The sequence below is a fragment of the Bos indicus genome, chromosome 3 (assembly GCF_029378745.1).
Source record: "Bos indicus isolate NIAB-ARS_2022 breed Sahiwal x Tharparkar chromosome 3, NIAB-ARS_B.indTharparkar_mat_pri_1.0, whole genome shotgun sequence".
NCBI classification, from domain to species: domain Eukaryota; kingdom Metazoa; phylum Chordata; class Mammalia; order Artiodactyla; family Bovidae; genus Bos; species Bos indicus.
In genome coordinates this window covers 111,856,586-111,871,243 of record NC_091762.1, presented here as the reverse complement: position 1 = coordinate 111,871,243, position 14,658 = coordinate 111,856,586, and the positions used below count along the sequence as shown (strand labels likewise).

The following is a 14,658-nucleotide window of genomic DNA, read 5'->3' as shown; positions in this document are numbered from 1 at the left end:
GCATCTCATCTTTAAAGGTGGGGTATGAAAAGGGAGTTGAGTTCCTGAGCCCAGAAAGGAAATAAGTATGAGCTTCATGTTTCCTTTAACTTACAAGAACCAGGGAAGAGCTTTAAGAAACACACCATCATTTTCTAGTTGAGAATTCCCCATACTGTAGAGCCTACCGTTTGCTTTCTGTGGGCCCAAGGGGAAGCCAAATTCCATTCAAAGTCACTGAATTCTGAGACAGTGTCTCTGTGAGGTGGAAAACTCTGAGATAACCCTGCATTTGCAGGTTCACCCAGATGTCCCCCTGTTGTCATGGAAAATCTCTGTAGCAGGTAAAGAAGAGAGATTGGGAAGCCATATCCCAGGTGGCTCTAGTAGTAAAGAAACCGCCTGCCAATGCTGGAGATGTTAAGAGACGCAGGTTCATTGCTGGGTGGGAAGATGCCCTGGAGAGCATGGCAACCCACTTCAGTACTTTTGACTGGAGAATCCCCATGGGCAGAGGAGCCTGGTGGGCTACAGTCCACAGGGTCACAAAGAGTCGGATAGGACTGAAGCGAGACAGCACTCACACCACTAAGAGGGAAACCAAAGGAAGGCAGTGTCAGTGATGCTCTCCAACCTCTAGTAGGCGCTAGAGAGCCTTCCCTTTTCAGCCCTCTAGGGATGGCGGAGCCTGGTGGGCTGTCGTCTATGGGGTCGCACAGAGTCGGACACGACTGAAGCGACTTAGCAGCAGCAGCAGCAGGGGTGGCAAAGCGTCAGACGCCACTGAGCGACTAAGCACAATACAGCACAGGAAGAGATATGATGACCTGGGCTGATGGGTGGATGAGAAGGCCAGGTTCTAATGAGCGTGCTTTCAGTGGGAGGAAGGAGAAGAAAGACTCTTGCTGACGCATCTAATGGCATCTTAGAGTGCTACAGAATCAGACCTGTTTCTCAGAATTCTAAGAGGCTGGTGCAGAAAGCAAAAAGACAGTAGTCGCTGCAGCAGAGGTAGTGGCAGCATCTAACATATAAAACACTGAATGTTAACCGCAGGTCCCGCACTGTGACAGATGCCTTCCATGAATTAAAAGGGTGAGTCCTAGAGTCAAGGTAGCTCTGAGGTTCAATCTTATTTCCTCTCCTATCTGCTCTATAACCTTGGCCAAATTGCTTAATTTCTGAGTCTCAGTCTCTTCAAACATGATATTATAGCACCTGAATTGTTGTGAGAATTGAATAGTAATGTCTGTAAAGCACTTAGCCAGCACTCAGTAAAAGAGAGTTATTATTAGTAATATGCAGAAGGACCTAGCGCTGTCTCCCACACAGGGATACACCTTCAATGCTTCCCACTCCTCCAAGCCCCTTGCCTTGGAAAAGTCCAAGAGTGCAGTCAGAGAGAAAGAGGGAAACTTGGGCTCCAGAGAGCCTGCCTCTGATCCTTTCAACAAGTGTTGACTGTCTGCTCTGTGCTGTGTGTTCACAGAGCCTTAGGGAATAAAGGCGGACATTGTCTCATTAAACAGGAAATTCCAATATGTCCTGATGAGTTTTACAATACGAAGGGTTTTACAACCTGGGGAGTTGTGAGAGCTCACTGCAGAGTTCAGTGGAAAGGAACTGAGCTCTGGGACTAGAAGCAAATCAAGGATGACTTTGCAGTCATCCCCGAGGAGCTGTGAGGGAGATGGACGGACTATAGCTGCTTGAGAGGCTGGAAGTTTGGGACCCGGGCCTCAAGTGCCAAAGCAGCACAGCATCCCTGATGCACAAGCCCAGAGGGAAAGGCAGGACAGAGACAGGCCACCTGTGTGGAAGGCTTCCCGGGCTGTAGCACTTCTCCTTAGACCTCAGATAACAGCGTGGTTGCCAGTGAAGGATTCTGGATCAGGCAGACCTGTGTTCAATCCCTGGTTGACTGGTTATGTGCATAAGTTATGTGTCCTCTCTGGACCTATTTCTTCATGGATAATAGAGGGAGACTGATATTGCCAGCCTCACTGGGTCACTGTGAGGGTCAAGTTAATACACGCCAAGTGATTGGGTTGCCATCAGGACTCAGTGGACATTGGCTGTTAGTGTCACTCCCCTGGGTACCCAGACAGTTTTCTGAGCAGGGTGAGTGGAGGAGAACACACAGACTCCCTAGCAGAGTCTTTTGTCCTCGGTGTTCTTGTTCCAGGCCCATCTTCCCCTCCATGGGCACAATCCATATGTATGTGCTGAGTCTGTTTCATCTCTGGTTTTTCTAATCCTTTCCAAAGTGCAGTGATAACTTGGCCCTTTTGCAGGTGGGCAGCCTGCAAAAGGTCTGAAGGGGAGGTCTGAAGATCAGCTACTTCTCTAACAAGGAACGTGTGGCTCTGCTGAGCCCTCAGAGTCCCTTAATCCTGCTGGTATGACAATGAAGATAAAACAGAGGCAGGTGAGACACCTGAGGCAAGGTGACGTCACTGAAGCCACCTGCAGGACTCTTCTAGACACACCCAAACCTTGCAGTATCCAAGCTCCAGCAATCTAGTTCTCCAATGCCGTTCCACACCACCTTAAACAATGCTCACCTTGATCAAAACTACACTGTCACCAGCCCAAGATATGGTCACCTCTCTCTGCTGTGGTCAGCTTAGTTTTTAAAACCATAAACCCACAGCTTAATCACAAATGGAAATTCAAACCCATACATCACTGCCTTTCCTGGGTGGGGTGGGCAGGGTGTATGCTCAGGGCATGTCCCTGTGTTGGTTCTAGAACCTAAGGAGATGTCTTATCAATCTGTGACATTGGTTCTGGGGGGAAAGCAACTGAGAACAGGTCTTTGTCATCTCATCACCTCTGCAAACCAGCTGGTGATTCTTTGATCCCTAAAACTCTTGATTTAGCCTTATCAGACCCTAGAAAACTGTCCACAAAAGAAATATTTTTAAAAATCATCAGCCAATTTAACAACCATCTATCAAGCACCAGTTCTATGCCAGGTCCTGAGCTGGGTGCTGGGGATGCCAGGAGAAATAAAGCACTGCCCTGCCCTCAGGGAGCTCACAGTTCCACACAAGAGGCAGATAAATAACTACTTTGAATATGATTCCATGGGTATGGCCAGCGCTCCAGTTTTCAAGAGGCAAAGCAGGGAAAATTCTTTTTTCTTTTCTTTTTTTAATAACTTGATGTTTGATTTCTTTCAAAGCAGCGAAGTGGTTAGCATGGGAAAAATCAGAACTTTGTAGGCATGTCTCATATTTACGGTTTAACATTGCCTTTATTTTAAATTACTTAAGGAAATGGGAAGCACAACAGTCTTTTCAGTGCTCAGAGCTGCTTAATCCAGAGCAAAGTAGCTAGGTTTGAGAACAATTGAGAGAATGAAACTGACAGAAAGTGATGGTCACCTGATAAGGATAATTTGAGGATAATCCTAAGGTTCCTGGCTGGGTAACTGGGAGGCTACAGGTACCAGCAGCCTCCTGGGGGATACTGGAGGTTGGGTGCAGAGCTAATGAGTTTCCTTTGGAAAAGAAACATCCAGGTGAAGATGTCCAAGAGTCAGCCGGATATACAGGCTGTCTAGATCCAGAGCTTCCGTGGGCTCGGAAGCCAACAGACATATATTGGGAGAAGCATCTTGGCAGGGGAAATCTGTCTGGAAGCTTCAGAGTGTGGCAGAGGAAGAAATGGGCCTGGATGAGCTCACCCAGGGAGGAGTGAGAGGAAATGAGGAAAAGCATAAGAAATGGAACACCGCAGGAAGCCAGATTTTCAGGAGGGGCATAAGCGCTACTATTAGAAACTGGGAAGGAACAGCCAAGAGGTAGGAGAAAAACCAGCCAAGCACGGTGTCCCGGAAGCCCAAGGAAGAGAAATTTTCAAAGGAGTAATCCAGAGTTCACAGTCACAGACAGGTAAAGGAAAAGAAAGGAAAAGTTGATGGGTTTGGCAGTTGGGGTGGTCGGCGGTGATCTTTCCTAGAGAAATCCAGTCCTGGGGACAGAAGCCAGACAGCAGGGAGTGAACAGTGGCACAGAAAGTGAGCTCAAGACCGATTCTAAGAGAGTTGACTTGTAAATCAGAAAGAAAGATGGGACAGGAGCTGAAAGGTCAACAGGACCGAGAAGCCAGGTTGGCTTGTTTTCTGTTAAATTGTTCAAGGGAAACAAAAGGCAGGAGAGTGACTGATCTATTATAGGGAGAGGGAAAGCAAGGGTTGAAGGGTCTCTAGGGAGGCTGGGGGTGGGGAAAGTGTGGAGGCACGGCTGGAAAGGATCAGGGTCCAGGTTAAAGGCAGATAAGGAGGTTCCCCCTTTTAAATCCCATACTCATTTTATCCAGTCACTGGGCCAAGGAAGGGAGACAGCCCAGTCCTGAGCGTCTTTTAAAGTCAACAGTGTGAAGAGAACACAAAATAAATGTGCTTCCCTCTAATGTGCCAAATCCTGCCATCATTTGTCACCGAGTCCGTTTCCAAATCTCTGCTGCTCACAAGGCCAACAGCACATCTAAATGCGGGAAGGGTTTAAAAAGAAATGCATTTGGAAGCAGGGGAAGCCAGAGCAGGCCGGCCAGAGAGCAAGCAGCCCCTCCCCCAAGCCATTCAACACCCCCACCCCCAACTTCTCTGGCGACCCAAGAGCTGCACGCCAACAATTCTCCAGCACAGCCCAAGAGTGCAAGCTCCGGTGAGTTGACCTTTTTCTTTCCCTGGGGGCATGGCATGCCCAAAGGGCAGGGACAAATCTAGCTGGAAAAACAGCTGGATCCTATGAAGGGTCATCTCAGGTCTGCCAAGCCAGAGCCCGGGCTGCCCCTGGACACACTTCTGAGAGGCCTGACAGCCAGGTAGCAGCCCAGCCATAGCCCCACAGCTCATGTGGCAAGTCTGGGCAACCAGCGGCGTCGTTGTGAACCGCGCAGCCACCCAGTGGGTGTGGGTGTGCACGAGGGCTGAGCTCCTAGGCGCGCGCACCGCGGGCGCCCCTCTCTGGGTGTCGGCGGCTATGACTCTTCGGAGAAACTGTCAAAGTCCGGTCAAGTAGGGATGCGAGAGCTAGGGCTGGCTCAGGGCGCCTTTCCTCACCAGCAACCCTATCATTCCGTGCTAAGGAGCTGGCAACACGGTCTGTGGGGACCGGCTCACCAGATGCTGGAGCCCAGCGTGGACTAGAGAGCTCCCCGGGGAAGGGTCGCACTTTTCAAAAAGGGAGAAGAATCTGGAGGTTCGGATGGCCGAAGTCAAGCTCTCAAAGGTTCAATCGGTGGTTTAAAAAATAAATAGAAAACCAACACGGCTCCAGGCCGTAGGGGCCCTCAGTCAAAGCCTGGGCAGCAGGTGTTACGGGTTCCCCCCACCACACACACACACACCGTGGGTGTCAGCCTCCGGGCTAAATGAAAATGAGGCCCCAGGTATCGCCGGTTGGACCCGTCCCCACCTGGGGACGCAGAACTTTCTAGGCTGTGGCTAGAGCTGAGCCTCAGAGGGGACCGGGGGGGGGTGGGGAGTGGGACGGCATTAGTTGAGGCCAGTGACTGGGTCCTCTCGAATGTACACTTGCCCTCCCAGTCCGCAAGCCTCAGCCAGATATCGGCGAAGTTCCGGGACTCGCCGCGCCCGCCAGGTCGGTCCCCCTCCCCGACTCGGTCGCCAGGAGCAGGTCCCGCCGCCCGCGCCGCCGCTGCCGCAGCCCCGGCACTGGGCTGCAGCAGGGCGCGGGAAAGGGCACTTTGGCGCGGAGTGGGAACCGCGGGGAAGGTGGCGGCGCGGAGCCTGGCGGCGACACTCCCTCCCCCGCCCCCGGGCACAGCCCCCGCCCGCGTCTCTCAGCACCCTCTAGCCCCCACCTGAGTCCTCCGGCTCGGCGAGCTCGGGACCCCCGCCCACCTGACCCCCCGCTCCCAGCGCAGAGCGCCGAGGAAGGGGGACACTTGGGGAAGGGGGAAGGCGGCCGCAGTCTCTGGGCGGCTTCGGCGGGGGCGCGGGCTTCCGTGGCCAGAAAATGGGCGGGGGCAGGGAAGGGCAGACCCTGCAGACGCGCGAATGGGGAGGGGGCGCGCCGTTCCTCTCCAGCCCCCCAGGACGGGTGTGCCAACCAGGATCGGGAGGCAGGGAGGGCTCCAGGAAAGTTTATCGGGGAAAAGCCTGGCGCCTTGGGGGCTGGGAGGCTGAAGAAACTGAAGCCACGGTCCGGGTGCCCCGCAACGCCGGGAGGGGATGTCTGTCTCCCAAGGCCCCCCACACCGGCCGGATCCGGTCAAGTTGCGGCTGGGCTTGGGGGTAGCAGGGAGGGGTGAGGGTAGCGCGGAGGACCGCTGAGGATGGGGGTGAACGGGGGGCGACCGAGGCCAGGCTGAGCAGGAGGGTGGGCGTTGAGGGAGGCGGGAGGTTAAGGGGGAGGGCGGAGGAAGGGACAGGGACCGGGTCGGGGATGGGTGGGCTCAGGGCTCGGGTGGGGTGCGTGGCCGGACTTACCCGCGGCGGCCGAGGCGCTGAGCAGCCCCCAGCCCAGCAGCAGCAGCAGAGGCGGCGGCGTCAGCGGCGGCGGCGGCTGGCGGCCCCAGCGGCTCCCGGCGCCCGGCACGAGCGCCGAAATCTCGGCTTCGGCGCGAGCCCTCCCTGCCGGGCAGCCGCAGCGCCTCAGCTCTCGTCCCCGCGAGCGCGGCATGGCGCGGCCGGCAGCGCCGAGGGAGAGGCTCCGCTCGCAGCCGAGGAGAAAGGAGGTCAGGAGAGCTCTGGAGCTTTTTTTTTTCTGCTCGGAAAAAATCCCGGTACGAGGGAGCCCTGAGCTTCTGCGGCTGGAATGAACCAAGTGTCCGCCCGGCCGGGGAGAGGCGCGCTGCGCTCTCGGAAATGACTCGCTCCAATCCCGCTTCGCGGGGTTCGCGCCGGGGGGCGGGGTGGGGGGGTGAATTATCCCCGGATTAATCACTCCGGAGCCGCTTCTCCGCCGCTCCAAATGCTGGGGGTGGAGGCGCAGCAAAGGAGAAAATATTGGGGGGTGGGTGTTCCTGTTCAGCGCCACCTCCACCTCCAGACAAACCACAAATTACATCTAAAGGGTTGTTTATTCCTGTTTGTTTTACAATTGACCAGTTTCTTTTAAGTTCAGTTCTTTCGTCTCCATTTATAAGATCACCCATTAATAAACCCCCCCCCCCATACACACACGCGCGCACACACACGGTGATAGTGACACACGGGCACTCACACACTGGCGCGAGCGCGCGCGCACACACACACACGCCTCTTCCACGTTTGGAAATTAGAATACTGTCTGGGAAAAGGTAACCAAAGAAGGACGCAGTTCCCCAAGTCACAGCTCTTACGAGCTGATCTTGGGTGGCGGCTTTGAACTTGAAATCTGGGGCGGGGGGCGATGCTTAGCAGCCCCATTGGCAGCAGCCTGCTACCCCATCCCAGGAGAAGGTGTGTGTGCATAGACCCAGGATTAAGAATTGGGGGGCGGGTGGGGCGGGGGCGGGGGTGGGGGGACCTGTGCGTTCGGCTCCCTACGGTCCTTCCCCTACCCTAAGGCAAAAATCTCGGGCTGAAGGGAAGACTGAGTTTGTCTGCTGGGGTGGGGGTGGGGGTGGGGGTGCAGGTGAGCTTGGTAGAAAGACGGTGCAAGAGTTACTTGTACAATTTATTCTCAAATTAAATAAAAGGACCCGGCTTCTTCTCGTTCTTACCCTCCCCCTCCCAGCCTTGGCCCCAGACCAGACGAGTTTCTCCCAATGGCGTGAGCCCCTCCCCACCTCCTCTCCGCCGCCGCGGCCGCCAGGCCCCAAGGGCTCAGCGCCGGTCCCCACCCCATCCCCCACCCCCACTCGGTCGCCGTCTCCGTCTCGTCTCTCCGAGGCTCCTCAGTCAGTCACGATGGCTCCTTTGCTGTCTACGCCAAACTCTCAGCGAAAGGGAACAGACGCTGGTGGCTTGGGAGTGGGGGGTGGGGGCGGGGACCAGGAAGAGCAGAGCCTGGGGAGGAGGCCCCCGCCGGCGCGCCAGGTGAAAAGGCACGAGCTGCTGAGCACCCACCTCCTTTGCCCGAGGCCCCCGGGAGAGGCTGCGCTAGCTCTAGCGGATGGCTAGCCTGAGCTCTAGCATCTGCGAGCCCGGGGGTCTGTGGCCCGCGGTCGGTGGGAATTTCCTGGGAAAGAACGTGGAAAGGGCTTCGGGGCTGACGAGCCGAGTGGGGAAAGCGGCCGGCAGGGCCGGAGGAGTGGATACTGGCCCTTGTCCCCCACGCAAAACTTGCTCCCCAGAGCCACGACCTCCCAGCTCCCTCGATGCCCGGCTCCCTCCTCCACCCCGCGTCGTTCCGGCTTCCAGTATGAGGTCATCCCGCAGCTGGGGAGCCAGCCCCAGGGGCCCCGGTCCGGTGAGAGTCCTCAGAATCGCCTGGCCCCTTCCCCACCCCCCAAACACGCTGGCTTTCTCGCCCCTCCCGACGCCGCCTCGCTGGGTGCCAAGAACCGACCGAACTCCACAGTGAAAGGCTTGCTTTATGTCCCGGGAACGGCGGGGCGGGGGGGCTTGTCGCTTCCCATTGTCCAGGCCCAGCCCCGCAAAGAGAGGGCTCAACTCAACCAGCCAAGCTTTGGCCTTCCAGCCTGCGCCAGCGCTGGAGGGAAGGGAGGGACTGGCTGGGCCTTAAGTGGGGGTGCTGCTGGTGGGCTCTTCCCTGGAGTGGGGCGGGGAAGGGGGGAGCCCTGGCTCCTAAACTTGGGCCTTCTCTCCTGCGGGAGGAGTCCGCTTCCAAAAAAAAAATAGGGGCTGGCAGAATCCACCCGGCATCCCACAGCTGGTCAGGAGAGAGTCTGGACTGTTCTACAATTCTGGGGCTCCAGGCCAGTAGGCTTCCCCCACCCCCTTTTCAGCCCCAGAACTCTGCTGCAACCCACAGCTGATGTTTACCCCAGAAGCCTCCTTGGCAACGGGACATTTGTCATCCTTCTCGCTGGGGGCAGGAGCACCCTTTTAATCCCTGACACCCGCCCAGCTACCAACTTCCTCTGCCATTCCTCCCTCTCTCTGATCTATCTGCATCCACACACATTTCCTGAGGCCTCCTGAGCCCTGGGCCCTGTGCCAGCCTGCACTGTGGGCAGTGCAGAGATGCACAGTGTGTGGTCCTGCCTGGGAAGATGTGGGGCAGAGATGGAAACCCCCACCAGCCCGTACAGTGGGGGCAGTGCTGATTGCCAGGACCGAAAAGTCTCGTTCCAGGTTACAGATAGTAACAAAGGCACATCAAGACAATCAGCTTTTCTTGGACTTAAGGGATCATAAGGCTAATTTAAGGAGGGAAGTAGGATTTGGGCTGAACCCCGAGGCCTGGATAGAGACTTGGACAAGGTAAAGATTGATTTCCTCAACAATATTAATTGCGTGTCATTCCATGCCAGACACTGTGCTATAAACACCGGGAGTGAACTGTCCTGGGCTTGATGAAGGCAGATGATAAATAAACAATTATAAACAAAGTTACTAACTAAAGATGCTATTTTAAAAAAGGTCATAGTTGCTGTGAAAAAGAATACACAGGGTATACCTTAATAGATAGATGGTCTGGGAAGGCCTCTCTGAGGTGGTGACCTTCAAGATGAGTTTGGAAATTAGGCAAAATAGCCATGCAAAGAGTTGGGAAATGGAAGGGCAAGGCCCTGAGCAGGGAGGGGAACCGGGGAAGGGGGCTGGGTCTGGGTCAAGGTGAAAAACAGGGACACCTGTTATTCAGAGATGAGGGGAGGATGAAGCCAGAACCAGATCCTGCAGAATGTCGCAGCGGGTGGTGAGGAGACTGGAGTTCAGTCTTAGGCAGGGGGAAGCACAAGGTGAATTCGTTTGCTAGGGCTGCTGCCATCATAAAGCAGTGCACACAATGTGGCTGGAACAACAGAAATGTATTGTCTCGAAGTTCTGGAGGCTAGAAGTCAGAGATCAAGGTGTTGACAAGGTTGGCTTCTTCTGAGTCCTCTCTCCTCAATTCGTAGACAGCTGTCTTTCCCCTACATCTTTATATTGTCTTCCCACTATACATGTGTGTGCATACTAAGTCGCTTCAGTCGTGTCTGACTCTGTGCAACTCCTTGAACTGGTGCCTGCAAGGCTCCTCCATGAGATTTTCCAGGCAAGAATACTGAAGTGGGTTGCCATGCCCTCTTCCAGGGGATCTTCCTGACCTAGGGATCGAACCCACATCTCTTATGTCTCCTACATTGGCAAGCAGATTCTTTACCACTAGCACCACCTGGAAGCCCTCTGTACATGTCTATGTCCAAATTTCTTCTTCTTACAAGGACAGCAGTCATACTGGGTTAGGCCCCGCCTCATAGATTTAGTTTTAACTTAATTACCTCTTTAAAGCCCTGTCTCCAAATAGAATCACGTTCTGAGGTCCTGGGGGTTACAGTTTCAACATAGGAAGGGACACAATTCAGCACATCACAGGAGGGGAGGACTTTTCAGGTGGAGGGAAGAGAGAAAAGGAATGCAAAACAGTCAGAAAACATATTTAAAGAGAGGTCCATTAGGTTGCATGGACTGCTTTATCAAGGAGTCTGCAAAGGTGGATGCCTCTGAAGACCAAAGATGGGGACCCTGGGAATATTTGCAGTCCAAGGGAGATGCAGGGGTCCAAGACATGATAAGAGATGGGGTCCAAGATATAACTCCTTCTAGCCTAGGTGAATGTGACTCTCAGCCCAGCCCCCAGGGTTGGCTGCCTGCCCACCCCTTCCAGTCTCTCCAGGAGCCAGAGGCAGCCATGGGTCAGGGTCTCTGCACAACATCAGGTAGTACAAAAAAAGCCCCATGTGTGTGGTGACTCGTCAAGATAAGTCTCATTCCCGGATAAGATCAGAGTTTGTTTCAGAAAGGAAACAAGACCCGGTGCTCTGGAGAACTCAGCCTGACTCAAGTATAGGGGCTGCACCCATAATGCCCTGCAAGTTTCATTCTGACCTAAGAAGAGGATAAAAGGCCCTTCTGAAGCCAAAAGACAGAAAACGAACAGACAAATGGATGCCGTAGTAATGAAGGCAGAAATGGAGGCTGAGGGGGAGGCAGGATGGCAGAGATGGGCTGCAGAGCCAAGACCAGCTCAGAGGAAAAGTTTGGGGTCTGAGTGGAGGGTGGGAGTTTTTCAGTGAGTAGCACACTCACACAGAAGCTAGTATTTCCCAAGAGTAAAGCTGTCACCGTAGAGATGACAGCTTCCCAAGGAGAGGTGACAGGGTTCAGAAAGAAAGAGCCCAGAACAAACCAGGGGGAGGCTGTGGGCCCCTTGCAACTAGGAGGGAAATGTGAAAAGGGCCCATAGTCTGGGCCATTCCTCCAGTTCTAGCAAATGCTGGGGCCACCGAATTTTGGCATTTCTCGCAGAAAATCCACAGTGAAACAAAGAAAGGGACAGAACTTGAGTTAGTGGCAGAAGTCCAAGTTCCCTCTGCTTGTCAGAGGCCATAATCCACAGGAGAGGGGCTATGCTAGGCTCTCATCTCTACTTGAAGTCCCTCCCATCAGCTACCTTATCATAGCCCCCAGACTTTCACTCAAGCTGGTTTCTCTGACTGCAATACCGTTCCTTGTCTCACTGTGCAGAGTAGACGATTCCCAATCACTCAGCTCAAGTGTCACCTCCTTCAGGTAGCTTCTCCTAACTAGCACCCACCCCCACCAACACACACACCCTCTGCTTCCTTAGAGGACCCTTGCTGCATGGCCAGCTAGCAGAAGATCAAAACTGAATGCCTCCCGTTCCATGATATAGAGCAGTGGTTCTCCACTCACGAGGGTGATTTGGCCCCAGGGGTCACTGGACAGTGTCTGCAGATATTTTTGGTTGTTACCACTGGAGGATGCTACAGGGTAGAGATGATGGCCTCTAGGGGGTAGACATAATGCTAAACATCCACCACCCAGGAATGCTTCCCTCCACCCCAAAGGATTATCTGGCCAAAAATGTCAGTAGTGCTGAATTATCACTGAAAAGTGGCTGCCCAGCCAGGACTACATTTTCTAGTCCCCTTTGCAGTTGAGTGCAGTCATAAGACAAGGTTCTAGTCCAAGGAATTTAAGCAGTTTTATGTGTGTGTGTGTGTGTGTGTGTGTGTGTGTGACTTCAAGGCTTATCCCATAAAATCCTCCAACCCTTATTCCTCTATTTGCTGGCTGGACACAGAGCATCTGGAGGTACCTAGGGGATGGCAGAACCATGCGATGGGAGAAACCTGGATCCCAAACCACCATGTAGAGGAAAATCACCCACCAGTTCAGGACATCTGAATTGGACTGTTAGGTGGGAAATGACCTTGAACAGCAAAAAGCCACCAAAACTTTGCAGTGTGTTACAGCAGCTAGCAACAACCTCATACACTCCACCATGTTTTTGCTGTAGAATCATACGCAATCATTTGCTTACTCCTCACTCATCCCTTCATTTGTGCCAGCTACAGATGTTATCTGCATGCCAGACCCCAGGGCTAGATGCGGAGGAAACAAAAATAAAGGAGGATAAGACATCACCAGTGGTCCTTGCCCTCAAGGGATGGATAGTTTATTAAGAAAAGAGTTAAACAGTAAAGTATAATGTCTCTGGGAGAACTGCAGGATGTTACGGAAAAGAGAAGGGCTTCTAGCTCAGCCTGGGGAGAGGGTGAGAAATGGCACCTTCCAGAAAGAAAGCAGTGTGGGCAGTTGTGGGGAGGAAGATGTGTCATGTGAAGAATCTGCATGCTCACAGCCATCCAGGGTGTTAGGGAGAGGGTGGTAGGAGACCTCTGTTCTGCAGCTCCCCAGTCTCTCTGTACTTGATGGCTTGATGGCTTTCTCATTTGCCACACCCTAGTGAAGACAATGGCAATCCACTCCAGTACTCTTGCCTGGAAAATCTCATGGGTGGAGGAGCCTGGTAGGCTGCCGTCCATGGGGTCGCTAAGAGTTGGACATGGCTGTGCGACTTCCCTTTTACTTTTCACTTTCATGCATTGGAGAAGGAAATGGCAACCCACTCTAGGGTTCTTGCCTGGAGAGTCCCAGGGAATGGGGAGCCTGGTGGGCTGCCGTCCATGGGGCCGCACAGAGTCGGACACGACTGAGCGACTTAGCAGCAGCAGCAGTGGACTAGGAGTTCCCTTTGGCAGAAATCTCCTGGAGGTCTCCTGAGTCTTAGTGCCCGTGTAGTGTCTGGTCTTCTCTGCAGGAGGCTCTGCCTCAGCCTGCTCACAACCGAACTCACCCGCTTCTAACCCCACCCCACACCCTGCCCCTCTGCTCGCTCCCGGCTTTGACATCCACCCAGTTCCTGAGCCAGAAACCCGGGGGATCACTCTGGACTCCCCTCTCACTCAGCCCCCACGTCCAGACAGCTCCCAAGCCCTCTAAATTCCGCCTCCTTAAAGTTTCTCAGGTCCTAGCCAGGCCCCCACCTCCTCTCTTCCAGATTTCTTAGAGCAGCCTCCTAACAGGTGCCTCCAACCCCTCTCGTTCCATTCAACATACCTTCCTCTTTTCCATTGGTTATCTTTTAAAACTCTAACCTGATTTCACAGCTTTCCTGCCTTCCCTGGATGTTTCTCCAGGGCCTGCAGAGTGAAACCCAAGCTCTCTGCCAGACCTTCCCTACCTGCCCCTGCCTGCCCTCATCCTGTCCCTCCTGTCTCCCTGCTCGGCACCCACCACACTCGCTGCAGCCATTCTGAGGCCCTTGCACTCCTGAAATGAGTGACGCTTTCTCTCTCCCTTCCCTCTAGGCCTTTGTGCACCCTGCTCCCTCTGCCTTCTATGTCTGGCATTCTCCTATTTGTCCTTCAAAACTCACTCCAGGCGTCAGCTCTTACAAGCAATCTTTACCAATGCCCTTCAGAGTGCTTGGTACATGGTGGGCATTCAGTAGATCTTGGATGGATGGATGGATGGATGGATGAGTAGGTGCTCAGTAATGTTTATGGAATGGACCCAAAGGTATCTCTCCTAGACTCCATTATCTGAATTCCTTAAAGCAATGCCTTCTCTGACTTATGATTTAATGTTATGCTCTCTGTCTTCAGAGAACCCTGATGTGAGAAACTGACCAACTTGATGGCATTTCTGTCTTTATGAAAACAGAATTGAATATATTGCCCACTATGTCACTCCGTGTCCTTTGTACAAGGACTCATGATAAATTCATGCTTGGGGTTATTTCCAGGAAACACTTTGTCTCTGCAGATGAAGATGTGTATTTTCTGCTGTCAGAAAATAAAAACTCTGCCTTCCGACGTGTTTCCATTTTTGCTTTAGCTGACAAATAGGGATACCAGTTTTATTACCTGATTACCTCCATGCATTCTGACCAATTCAGGGACCTGAAGGTAGCAACTCTTTTCTGCTTTTTTTAGATGGAGTCAGTCCTCATTTTATTCTTTGATGCTGTGATTTTTACTTTTTAATCTGAACACTGCCTCAAATCATCTCAGCAGAAAACTAGTATAAATCTTAAATGAATGCATACGGGTCAGTGTCCAGGCCTGGAAGTTAGGGGAGGCAGGGCAGAACCCCAAGCTTCTAGTTGGGAAGGAGCCCATACCAGAGCCTCCCCAGGGATTTTTAGGGCTCATGTCAGGACAGGAGTCTAGCAGGAAGGCCAAAGCAGAAGTGAGAGACCAATTGTATGCTGACCCTGTTGTCATCTTACGGGCCACTGCTGA

The 14,658-nt window shown here is 53.4% G+C and overlaps 1 protein-coding gene across 1 annotated transcript in view; it reads right to left on the bottom strand.

The window, feature by feature from the left end:
* Positions 1–6,780, bottom strand: part of CSMD2 (CUB and Sushi multiple domains 2) — a 689,054-nt gene extending 682,274 nt beyond the window's left edge. The window contains exon 1 of the mRNA XM_070786891.1: positions 6,443–6,780. Coding sequence (XP_070642992.1) covers positions 6,443–6,635 — 193 coding nt within the window. The 5' untranslated portion in view covers positions 6,636–6,780. The remainder of the gene's footprint in view (positions 1–6,442) is intronic.
* Positions 6,781–14,658: the final 7,878 nt, after the last annotated feature.